Source organism: Helianthus annuus, chromosome 15, assembly GCF_002127325.2.
Source record: "Helianthus annuus cultivar XRQ/B chromosome 15, HanXRQr2.0-SUNRISE, whole genome shotgun sequence".
Lineage (NCBI taxonomy): Eukaryota > Viridiplantae > Streptophyta > Magnoliopsida > Asterales > Asteraceae > Helianthus > Helianthus annuus.
This window is the reverse complement of record NC_035447.2, coordinates 164,895,845-164,909,093: the sequence shown is the minus strand read 5'-3', so window position 1 is coordinate 164,909,093 and position 13,249 is coordinate 164,895,845. Positions and strand designations below refer to the sequence as shown.

The 13,249-nt window shown below is 42.8% G+C and overlaps 1 protein-coding gene across 1 annotated transcript; it reads left to right on the top strand.

Annotated features, from left to right (window-relative positions):
* Nucleotides 1-10,098: 10,098 nt before the first annotated feature.
* LOC118487636 (NADH-ubiquinone oxidoreductase chain 2-like) lies at nt 10,099-13,013 on the top strand. The gene is made up of 2 exons (XM_035984683.1): nt 10,099-11,415; nt 12,570-13,013. Exons 1-2 carry the CDS (start codon nt 11,261-11,263, stop codon nt 12,994-12,996), a joined length of 582 nt encoding a protein of 193 aa, XP_035840576.1. The 5' UTR covers nt 10,099-11,260; the 3' UTR covers nt 12,997-13,013.
* The last annotated feature ends 236 nt before the right edge of the window (nt 13,014-13,249 follow it).

Below are 13,249 nucleotides of genomic sequence, written 5' to 3'. Positions count from 1 at the left end.
GTTATGTAAAGGTTATTTAAGGTATGTTAAGCATAAATTGATGTTTCGGAGTATTTGTCGCATTTAACTGATTACGTTTTTTTTTTGGGTAAAGGGTTACCCCAGTGATTCTATATATTCACAACCAAAACGCACAAGTAGTGTAGAGAGCCTACACTAGTTCAATCACAGGACATGCCCCATGAAAGTAGAAACAAAATAGAACAAAAAAAACCACCAAATAGGAACAAACAACTAGACTGCGCTCTAGAAAATAAGCAAAAAACAACTTTGTCAGCCGCCATCATCATGCAAATCAGTTTCGTTAATCTCCCACTCCCTTAGTAGCCGACGCACGTTGTCACAATTCTTCAACTTCGCTCCCATCAATTTATACCGCACCTGTTGGATAATAATTTCACTTATCATTTCATGAGGTCTCAACTGGTTCTTGAATAACCTGGCGTTACGCTCCTGCCAAATAAAATAAGCACTAGCCGCCACCACCAATCTCGCAATATAGTTAGCCGTAGATTTCGACTTGGATCGCAACAGAAGCCAATTAACGATATCATCCCACTTGGGCTGAACCGAAACCATACCCACTTTGCGCCTAACCATATGCCAAACTTGAGCAGAAAACTTGCATTCGAAGAACAGATGACTGTGAGAATCGTGGTTAGCATAACAGAGCAAACAACACATCATATCCATATTCTTTCTACGCGAGATATCCCAAGACAAAATTTTGTCCTGAGTGAGTAATTTTCGTCTCATGATCAGCCACATTAAAAAAGCATGACGCGGGACGCATTGACCGAACCAAACAATACGACTCCACTCTATCTCCAATTCTCGGTGCCTAATCGATTCCCAAGCACGAGATGTAGAGAATTCATGAATCTGATCTCCTTGTCGCCACATGAGTTTATCAGGTTTGTGCGTATTAAAGGACATCTGATCCAGTTGTATAAGAACCGGATATAAATCCCTCCAAGCTGCTGGCCATCTCCACGAATTGTCTAAAAACACATCCGAAACCTTAGACTCCATATTAAATCCCGCATTGGCAATAGATCTAGGCGAAATGAATTGCTGAAGCGGACCCAGAAGACTCCAAGTATCGAACCAAGCTGACGTACTTAAACCATTACCAATATCTGACCAAACGAAACTCCTCATAGTCGGACGAATCTGAAGAAGCTTCCTCCAAGACAAGCAACAACTAGCAGGAACTCTACAAGCCCAAAAACTTTTACCTTTCAACCTGTATGAGTGAACCCACTGAACCCACAAGGAATCACGTCTCGAAATAATACTCCAAATATGCGCTGTCATAAGAGCTTTATTAACATCGCTAATCCGACGGATGCCTAACCCACCCTCATATTTAGGCACACAGACCGCTTTCCAAGAAACCTTGGCCCGACCTTTTTGAAACGCAGTGTCATGAGACCATAAAAAATTCCGCATCAACGCCTCCAAATCGAGAATCACCCGTGCAGGCAAAATAAACACTGAAGACCAGAAAATATGCATCGAAGACAAGACTGAAACAATGAGTTGAACCCTGCCCGCAAAAGAAAGAAGCTTATTCCTCCAATGCATGATACGTTTTTCAAGCTTCTCCACCATCACTTGACAGTCTTTATACAGCAAACGAGAAGATATAAGAGGCACACCCAAATATCTCACAGGCAAATTACCCTCCTTAAACGGCATAATATTCAAAATCGCAGTTTTAATATAAGATGGCACATTAGAGAAAAAAACTGTACTTTTCTGAATATTAGGTAATAATCCCGACATCTTTGTAAACGAATCGAGGGACTTCATGATACACCTGGCCGACACAATCTCCCCTTTTGAAAAGATAAACAAGTCATCCGCAAAGCAGAGGTTGATAATCTGTTGGCGTTCGCATTTATTATGAAATTTAAACGAAGAGTCAATCCTGACCGCATGGTGTAAAATGGCCGTAAGAATCTCCATAACAAGCGTGAATAAGTATGGAGAAATCGGATCACCCTGTCTTAGCCCCTGGTTACCCTTGAGAAAACCATGAACATCACCATTAATACACACATAAAATGTGGTAGTAGAGACACATACCATAATCCAGTGAACCATATTGGAATGAAACCCGAAACCAAGCAATATATTCTTGAGAAAACTCCAATCCACAGTATCATACGCCTTTTGAATGTCAACTTTGAACGAACACTTAGGGGGACCGATATTCCAGTGATAGTTATGCATCAACTCTTGCGTTAACAAAATATTATCAGAAATTTTTCTACCCGGCACAAAAGCTGATTGGTTGACACTGACAATATCATTCAACACCACTTTAATTCTCTCGGCAACAATCTTACTAATGCATTTGTACATGACATTGCAACAAGCAATCGGACGGTAATCCGTGACCACAGAAGGGGACGTAACTTTAGGGATCAGAACAATGAGCGTATGGTTTAATTCCCTAAGGAGCCTCCCTGTATCAAAAAAAATCAATAACGGCATTCGACACATCATTACCAACGATAGGCCAAGCACTTTTAAAAAAACAGCAGTAAAACCATCAGGCCCGGTTCCTTATCCGAACCAATCGAAAATAGAGCCTTTCTAACCTCATCAGACGTGACCGATCTAACCATGTGAGTAGCAACATCCCTATCCAGCGTTTTAGAAAACAACTCAGGAGATGGAGTAAGCGACGTTACACCCTTGCATCCCAAGAATTTCTCATAGTGCTCAACAAACGCTTTTTGGACCAATTCATCCTCAAACACATTCCCACTAGCATCCCGAATAACATCAATCCAACTATAGTGAATTTTATTCTTAAGCGCTGAATGAAAGAAGGCCGAATTCATGTCACCAGCTGCTAACCAGTCCACCTTGGACTTTTGCTTCAAAAACCTCTCCTCGTCTAGTAAGGCCTCCTGATATGCACGCCGTGTATTAGTTTCCTCAACCCGAAGTCTTTCACTATTCAGATCCTTATCAAGATCACGCTGGATCCCATCGAGCCTATCACGCAAACGTTGCACCTTCTTGTGTAAGTTCCCTTGCTGAAAAAGTAATCCGCGTAATGGAGACTTAAGCAGCCGAAGTTTCTTAACGACAGAAAACTGATACACACCACTAATACTCGTATCCCACACCTGCTTGACAATCCCCATGAATTCAGGTTTATGAACCAGAAAATTAGCAAATTTGAAAGACCGATGTTTAGGTTTGTTAACTTCCGGAACCTTGAGAACACACGGGCAGTGGTCCGATAACCGGGACGGGTAGAACATCGCCACAGCACTTGGCAAACTGGCAATGAACTGGGTATTTCCCATAACTCTATCAATCTTTTTCATTAACCCAATCCCCTTTTTTGGCTTTTGATTCCACGTAAAATGGATACCAGATCGATTTAAGTCAACCATCTCAATGTCATCAACGCAAGCTTGAAAATCTTTCATAGTAGTAGAGACCGAAGAGCACCCCATAGATTTATCTTCAAGGTTTAAGTCAGAATTAAAATCGCCTAAGATAACCCAAGGCTCATTCCGAACGAAATGTTTGTGCATTGAGAGGTTATTCCAAAGCTCCCTACGAGTGACATAATAATTCGCCGCATAAATTATTGAACAAAAAACCATTTTTTTCACCTGTTTAAAAAACAGTTGCAGGTGCATAACTTGATCAGACTCCGAGAGCACCATAACATCCAAAATATTAGGATTCCACCCGACAATAATTCTCGTGCCCTTATTGCATTGAGCCCCATTAGACGTCCATTGCCAAGAACGAAAAATAGCCTTGCAAACTTTAGAAAGATTACTCACCTCAACGTGTGATTCAAGAATTGCACATAAACTTCAATTAAACTCCTTTACAGCCTGTCGAACCTCAGTTTGCTTAATGGGGCGGTTCAAACCCCTAATATTCCAAGATGCAATACTAACCATGGTTCACCGACGAAGAAGGAGTGCTTGCCCCTTTGTTTCCACCCGCTTTAACAGTTCCTTTCCTCAAAAAATCATCCATCTCATATCCATCCGTTTTGTTAAGAACCTCAACAACCTCTTCATCCTCCTCATCTTGTTGGGCCGACCCTGATGTGTTACCATTCTCAACCACATTAACACTAGGATCATTAAGAGCATCAAAAGAGTTCGAAACCTGAACCGACGCAATAGCCGGCTCATCTTTTTTCGTGGAACCGACCGGATTAGAATTAGGATCCCCACCCTTACCCTTAGATGCAACAGGCCTATATTCAAATTTTTGCTTTGGTTTGTTGACATTGAATCCAACCTTCCTAGCTACCTTCTTGCCTTGAACAGTGGTGTAACCATCGTCATCCACAATGGGTTGCCTCTTTGAAATTCCCCTGTGCTGAATTGGCTGCTTAAACTTCTTATCATTACCAGGGAACTTGCCATGTTGAGGATTTCCATTAGAAACTTTCGAAGCCTGCTTAGGACAACAATCCTCATTGTGACCAAAAACACATCAACGACCACATCTATGAGGACACCATTCATATTCGACATAAACTTTCTCCTTGATAAAACCATCGCCATCAAGACGAGGGACAGCAATAGTTTTTTTTTTGGGTAAAGGGTTACCCCGGTAAATTTTATAATTCAACCAAAATAGTACAAGGGTGTGCCAAAACGAACACACCTACTAGACTTGGCATACCAAGACTAGGAAAACAAATGAAAAACAGCCAAACTACACAACCAAAACAAAAACAGCCAAAAAGACAACCACGACAAACAGTTACTAACTAGACTCGACTAAATGAACTTCTCAGCCCGGGTCTTCATCCGCACCCCTTGACGGGATCTGCCACTTCTTCAGCACTCGCTTGTGATCCGTTTGACCTTGGAACTTGAATCCCATCAACCGGAGACGCACGGAGCTTTTGATCTTCTCTGACACTTGATTAGGTGAACATTGAATTCGAGAGAATAATCGGTTGTTCCTTTCTTGCCAAATAAAATAAACCGAAGCCGATAGTACCAGCTTGCTAACAATATGCTCCAATTTGGCTGAGTTCGAGTATTGGTCCATCCAAGCCAAAACTGACGTCCACAACTCATTAACATACTTCATATCCACCATAGATTTCACATTCATCCAAACCTGCAAAGAGAACTTGCATGCGAAAAAAAGATGGTCTCTAGAATCACGATCATGCTGGCATAAAGGGCAGCACATTAATCTTAGGTTTGTTTCACTACCTGCTTCCCAGACTTTCAGCCGGTCTTGAGTTTTCAACTTATTTTTGAGCACTAACCAAAGCTGAAAAGAGTGTCTCGGAATACACTGACTGAACCAGACCATGTTTGCCCAGCTAACTGTATTGCTACGCAAACGAATGGTATGCCAAACTTCCAACGAGCTAAACTGCCGTTCATTCCCCTCCAAATCTTTCCATACTATGCGGTCATGTAATTGGGAATTATCCCGAACAATAGTTAAGCCGATTAAAACTGGGTATATATCATACCAAGCTTGGGGCCATCTCCATTGACCGTTAGCATCTAAGATATCCGCCACAGAAGCCTGAAGGTTGAAACCAGCATTTGCAATGTGCCGCGGAGTTATAAATGCCCTAAGAGGGCTCAAGTGACACCAGTTGTCACTCCATGCATTTGTTCGAGCTCCATTCCGAATGACGTTCCAAATGAAAGGCCGAACCAAATTTCGAATCCATAAGAGCTTCCTCCAACTCCAACTAACGGAACCCCTACATTGGATATCCCAAAAATTTTGATGCTTTATTTTGTGAGCATAAATCCATTGCACCCATAGAGACTTCCGTTTAACAAGAATACTCCATATATGTCTCGTAATAAGGGCCCTATTCACATCACAAATTCTCCGAATTCCTAAGCCACCCTCCATTTTAGGAAGACAAATATCGGACCACGCCACTTTAGCTTTAATTCTCCCAGCACCCCCGGCATTCCAAAGGAACCTCCGTATACGTTTTTCCAGCTCAGTAACAACCCTAGCCGGAATAACAAAAACCGAAGCCCAATATATATGCATCGAAGACAGGACGGAGTTGATAAGCTGGAGCCTACCCGCAAAGGATAGCGTTTTTGTCATCCAATTATTAACTTTCTTGTCCAATCGATCCACTAACAGTTTACAATCCCCAGCACTCAGCTTAGACGAGATTAGCGGCACTCCTAAATATCGAACAGGCAAGGATCCCTCCTGAAACGGCATTTCATTCAGGATCTCAGCTTTTACCTGTTGAGCAACATTACAAAAGAAAACCGTACTCTTAGCCTGACTCGGAACAAGCCCCGACATACTCGTGAATAACTCCAAAGCAGCTTTGATCTTTCTAACCGAATGGACACTCCCATGAACGAAAATAAAGAGGTCATCAGCAAATGAGACATTTATAATGCGTTGCTTCAAACACTGCGCGTGGAACTTAAAAGAAGTACCCGAAGCATTCTTTTGAAGCAATAAGGTAAGGACTTCCATAACGAGAGTAAACAGGTATGGAGACATAGGATCCCCTTGACGAAGACCCCTGTTACCTTTAAAAAACCCATGAAGATTACCGTTGATACTCAAAGAATACGTAGCCGTAGTGACACACGCCATAATCCATTTCACCATCGTCTTATGAAAACCAAACATATTAAGAATCTTCTCTAGAAACACCCAACTTACCGTGTCATACGCCTTTTGAATGTCAATTTTAAACGCACATCTAGGAGGACCTTTATTCAAGTGGTAGTTGTGCATCAACTCTTGAGTTAACAGAATGTTGTCAGAGATCTGTCTACCTGGGACGAAAGCAGATTGGTTGATACTAACCAATGAGTCCAAGCTCCCTTTAACCCTATCCGTGATAATCTTGCTAATGCATTTGTAAAGAACATTACAGCATGAAATAGGCCGATAATCAAGAACGGAGTTAGGGGTTTCAACTTTAGGGATAAGGGCCAAGACTGTGTGATTTAACTGTTTCAGGATCTTGCCATTTCCAAAAAAATCAAGAACTGCATTCGTAACCTCATTACCCACAATATCCCAAGCATTCTTAAAGAAAGCTGACGTGTACCCATCAGGCCCCGGGGCTTTGTTTTCGCTTATACTGAACATAGCATTCTTTACTTCTTCCCGCGTTACATGTCGAACCATATTAGCTGCGTCCACCGAATTTAGAACATTGACAAAAACATCATCCATGTTCACAGTGATAACCGGATCCTCCTTTCCCAAAAACGCTGAATAATGGTCAACTAGAGCGGTCACAGCCTCGTCCCCTTCAAACCTCCTGCCAGCCACATCCGTAATGCATTGAATTTTGGTACGATTGTTCCTGCATTTAACCGTGTTGTGAAAGAATGCCGTGTTGGAGTCCCCCGCACAAAGCCATTCCACCTTCGACTTTTGTTTCAAAAAACATTCCTCATCGTAGGCAGCAGTTTTAAAATCCTGAAGGCACTCGAGCTCCAGTTTCCGAATATTCACATCCATCGGATTAGCATCAACCTTTTCCTGGATCTCATCCAGCTTCAAACGAAGCTCAAGAACTCTTTTATGAAGGTTTCCTTGTTGGAAAAGGATTTTTCGAAGGTCCGGCTTCAAGTTTCTAAGCTTACTAACAACCGAGAACATAGCAAACCCGTCAATCTTCTTCGCCCATTGTTTCTCCACACATACTTTAAATTCAGGTTTTGAGACAATAAAATTTGCAAACTTAAATGGCTTTGGCCGAGAGTTGTTAGACTCATTAGACAGCTTCAAAATGCACGGCGTATGATCAGAGACTCGATAAGGGTGATAAATAACGTAAGCATCCGGAAATAAATCTAGGCACTTAACGTTACTCATTACTCTATCAATTTTCCTCATTAAACCGACCCCTTCCTTCGGCTTCTGGTTCCATGTGAAATGGATACCATGGCCCTTAACATCAATAGTTAATTCCTCCTTAAAATCAGAATCGGCTGAAATCTCAACCAGAGCACGAGCAAAACTGCTTCTACCCCACATATCTACACACATTGAGGTGGTGAACGAATCCAAAGCTTTCGGCTCCCCGATAGTTGTAGCAATCAAACTTAAACCATCCTCCGTATATGCCGCTATAGGAACTTCATGGAGTTTAACCCAAACCTGAACCTTTTTCACTTCCTTCTTCTCTAACTTTACTGACGGTGACCAACGTTCCAAAAACAACGGCTGTGAACGAATAATCCACGGTCCCTCAGTAAGAGCATTCATCATACCTGCATGATCCGCAAACTTGAAAAAGAAATAACCATTGGCGTTCATCATTGATTTCTGTAAACCAAATCGTTTCCAATTATTCTTAACATAGTAGTCCACAACCGGAAACGCAACACGATCCCCCAAAAAGTATCCATACAAAGTGTTTGCTAGCTTATCTTGCACTACTCTGACTGAATCCCTAGATAAGACAACATCACATCCATCCTGCTTCTCATCAGTTAACTGATTACGTTCACGCACCAGTTTACGTATAATTCTCCAGAAAGCGATATAGAGTTTTGAAATTGAATAAAAGTCAAAACATGAAAAACATCAAACACAAATAAACAAACATTGGGATCAAATAACTTTATTTCATTGATAACTGAATTGTTTACAATGATTACAAGCACAGAAGTCACAATCATGGACTTCTGTAGACCAAATTTCTTCCAGTTATTTCTCACAAAGTAATCGACAACCGGGAAAGCTACTCTATCCCCCAAAAAGTATCCGTACAGCGTGTTCGATAACTTTTCTTTAACTGCTCTAACAGATTCCTTAGGAAGCACTACATCACAACCATCATGCACAATCGGACAAGCAAGGGGTCTGAAATTAACCTGAGTAGTCTGGTGTTTAGACTGATCAGCCGTAATAGATTCCGCATAAGACATAGGATTCAAAATAGAAGTCTCTCCATCCCGGATCGAAGCATCCTCATCAAGGCCGACATGCAGGCTACTCCCTTGTTGTTTATCAGAACCATGACTAGGGTTTGCATGGGCGGGAGTTCTAAAATCCGCGAAGGTAGGAAACGATTTCGTCTGATCTCCCACGGGTACAGAAATCTTAGATAAACCATCCGGAACTGACGACCCAGATGTCGAATATAGACCTCTTCTCGGCATCAGCGGGTTACTCTCCATATTCGACACACTCAATCGAATACCACGCGAAGACAATGTACCACCATCATCCTTGTTCAGACCCTGAGTATTAACGAGACCATCAAAGCCACTCCCTTTTTTCCGAGTAGAGTTAGTACCACCATCATCAGGTGGCTTATCTCTGCATAACAGAGTATTTTCCTTATCATCAACTCTCTCTTTTTTTTTGGGTAAAGGGTTACCCCGGTGAATTTTATATATAAAGAATAAAGAATCACACGAGCGTGCCAGAGAAGCACACTAGGGCTAGACTTGGCATACCAAGACTAGCAAAACCAAAAAACCAACAAACATCCACGACCAAGCAAAACAAACAACCAACAGAAAACCAACCAGAAGCCGAAACAATGGCAACAAAACAGACTAACAGCAAAAACAACGTAAAGAACAAGACTTCCAGCAAAAACCGATCACAAGCAAAACCCTTTTCCTTTAACCCTAAGATCAATCTTCCACCCTTAACTGATTATAAAAGCGTTATCGATCTAGCTAAGTTAATCTCAGTTAACCGCAATCAACAACAACTAGTTTAATCAATCAGGGTTTCGTATAGAAACACTAGGGCGGCGATTGAAAGAGAAAAAACAAGCACAACCCTAATTCCTAATCGGTCACTAATGCTAACTAGTTCGTTCTAGAGTCTTGATAAATCAAAACCTCCATAAACAGGCTGTTATACATAAGATCATGAAGAAGAATCTAGGGTTTCATGAAGAACCAAAATCGCCTGAAGGAGAGAGAGAAAGGGTTAATTCGCCGCTGGTCTAAATCTCCTTCTTCCTATATTATAAAAAGAATGAATAAGAGCCTTTCATAACTCCTGAATTGTGTAAGGCATTTAGGAGCGCTCTTTGAATCCAACTAGAAATATCATAAGAGAAGAAAGCAACTTCACCGAAAGGGTGCTTCGATAAGCCACCGCCCAATAGAGCTTAGTCATTTGTAGATCGAAAAGGTCTCGCGAAGCTGGTCACCGGTAGGTCTAAGAACGGATTGAAAGCTTGATAAGCTGCAAACTATAGACTAATGATAAAATAGATAGATTATACTAATGATAAAATAGATAGATTATACTAATGATAAAATCGATGAAAGTGCAAATGATACGGGTTGGATCTTCAGTGAGAATGAATTGATTTCGCAGTGCTAGGGCGTTCATTCCGTTTCTCTTATTCATCGCTCTTCTGATGCTTTTCTATCTTCTCTGTCTTTCGATAGGGGGAATCTCGTTTTTTATTGATGTACTTTCAAAAGTAGCGGGCTTCATAGGGGTGAAGGCCCTCTCTTTGCTTTTTAGCAAGATGGGCTGCTCCTCCGCTCTGGCCTTCGTGATTGGCTGTGCTTTTCGAGCACTCGTCACTACGGAAGCAAGCCCCTCTCTGGCGCATTGGATGCTTCCCGGACCTTCTCACCAGCCTCACGTGGCAGAAGAGGATTACCTGCGGGACCATCCTGTAGCGCACCGAAGCGCCCCTCCTGTAGGTCTTGAGGTGATCAAACCGGTTATAGAAGACGGGCAGCGTTACGACGAACTTGAGGGTCGCCTCAATCGGCACCTCTTGGAGAATAGTGATCAAATCAGTACAACAGCTTATCATGATTTGGTGGACAAACAGCATATCATAGAAAAAAGCATAGAGGAAGAGCTGCTCCACGATGAGTATAGTAGAGATCGCATTTACACGAATCGGTATGAGATAAGGGAATGTCTCTTTTATAAAAAGGGAGGAGTTCCACTGAAGGAAAAAACTTTGGATCTTTATTTAAAAGAGATTCAAAGGAACCCTTCTCACAGTATCCCGTATCGAAAGATACAAAAGAAAATAAAATCTTTTAAGATTGATTTTTTTTTCTAAATAGCTCATTTGGAAGAGAACTTTCCTTAGAGACAATTTCCTTAGTCCCCACTCTTCCACATAGTGCGATTAGTGTGTGAGACCGCGATCCACAAACTGACGCATGGGACGTAGCCTTCCTAGCCGCGTGCAGCCTACCTTCTTCTTCAGACCGTAACGTAAGTAACTCAGTGCTCCATACGTGGGAAATGAAAGCAGAATTCGTTCGGATCCTCCCACATGTTCAATCTTTTTTTAGCGGTTTCCCCAGAGATCTTTCTCATTAATGCAACCTTCATTTTGCTCATTCATGGAGTTGTCTTTAGTACGTCTAAGAAATTTGATTATCCACCGTTAGTCAGTAATGTGGGTTGGCTTGGATTACTTAGTGTTGCGCGCCTAGGAGGGCAGCGCGCTTTGGGATGCGGAGGAGCTATTATCGCCCAGTTCCCTAACCTAATGCGGCACCGGGTTCGGACCGTAGGGAACCGTACCATGGGGGGCTTAGAATCCTTTTGCCGCCGCAAGGCTGGCTAATCGTACGCAGCAGGCTCGAAGACCCCTGGTTCTGGAAGGCACATGAGTCCGAACGCTATGTTGAATGTGCGACCGACACTAGGTAGGTACCTGTGCAGGTGAGGCGTCGGTCGGTCCTAGAAACGGCGGCAGCGGCGCGAGGAGTTAACGACCGAACGTGCTGCAACCTAGGGATCACCAGGCAGCTCTTTCGCTCTATAGGGATCGGGGGGGCATAGCACAATTCTTCTTGGAGGAGGGTTGGTTTGCCCGGGTGACGGATCCTGCCATAATGTACTCCTACCTATAGTATAGCACCGACACTTGAAGTCTAGCATACATACGACGATCTTCATGCGTGAATAGCGGGGAGGAAAGAAAGGGCGGTAGATGATAATGAGAAAAGGCGCCGCGTTTGGGCGGGCGGGCGGAATGGATGAGCGAAAGGTGCTGCCTCGAGGTGCTGCCGAGGAACGGAGGGACCTTCTCGAACACAGGATAGGTAATTGAGAGATAGAGCTAGCCTATTCGTTATGGGGAATCAGTGCTCCGGGCCGAATAGAGATTACCTACGGCACCTGGCTTTCTCCGGCACATATTAGCTTAGCTGCGCTTAATAGGCCGGTTTGCCTTCCTCTCTAGCGGCCTCCTTAACTTACCCCGCTACACTCGCACTCCAAGCTACGCCTGCTGACCAAGATGCATTGCGACTTCCTCTTATGTGGACGCACCTATGACCCGGGACGGGAAGAGAAAGACTTTTTTCTACGGCGAGCTTTCTCTCGTAAAGCCAAAGACGCCCCAAGACAAGTTCCAACTGTTGGGAAGGGGACATGATCAATAGAACCTGGTTGGATCCGGGCTGGGAGAGGGGCGCCCATTCCTAACCACTTTCGAAAAGGTTCGCTCATGCTGGAGGGAGCATCCCCACTTAGTGATCGGTCCGCTAGTTCACGCAAATCCGAAGAAGTTATCACGGACGAGCCACATGCAGGGAAACTTGCACGTGTGGTTCTGGCCGGGCTTTCCTGAGGTATCTAATAACCTTGCTTCTGCTCGCCGCTGGCGCACCTCTCCTAACTATTGCCCATTTATTCTGGAATAATCTTTTTAGGAGGGACAATTTTACATATTTCTGCCAAATCCTTCTATTATTAAGTACGGCTGGTACCATTTCGATGTGTTTCGATTCTTCCGAACAAGAGAGGTTTGATGCTTCTGAATCCATTGTATTAATTCCACTTCCTACTCGCAGTATGCTCTTTATGATCTCGGCTTATGATTCAATTGCCATGTATTTAGCTATTGAGCCTCAAAGTTTATGTTTTTATGTGATCGCAGCATCAAAAAGAAAGTCTGAATTTTCCACGGAAGCCGGCTCGAAATATTTGATCTTAGGTGCATTTTCCTCAGGAATCTTATTGTTTGGGTACGACCGGACAACTACCGATATCTATTAATATCTTTTCTTATAATGTTGCTGTTAAATATATATCTATCTATATCGTAAACTATCGGATCGAGTATTACTTAGATGTGAAACTTGCGGACTCATTGGTTGTGATATTGATCTTACGGGGGGAACGAAATCAAAGAATATATAGACTGACTTGTAGAGACCCTCTATGTAGTTGTCTATCTAGGGTGATCGATCTACATCTTTCCCCATAGCCCTGGGGCTGTGTCTCGATCTCCTATGTGCGAAATCTAAGG

What these genes read in the sequence shown, in the direction of transcription:
- LOC118487636 (XM_035984683.1), top strand. Translation starts at nt 11,261, where the DNA reads ATGTTCAATCTTTTTTTAGCGGTTTCCCCAGAGATCTTTCTCATTAAT. An exon ending in CTTGGATTACTTAGTGTTGC is followed by an intron (nt 11,416 to 12,569) that starts GCGCCTAGGAGG and finishes GGCTTTCCTGAG; the next exon opens with GTATCTAATAACCTTGCTTC.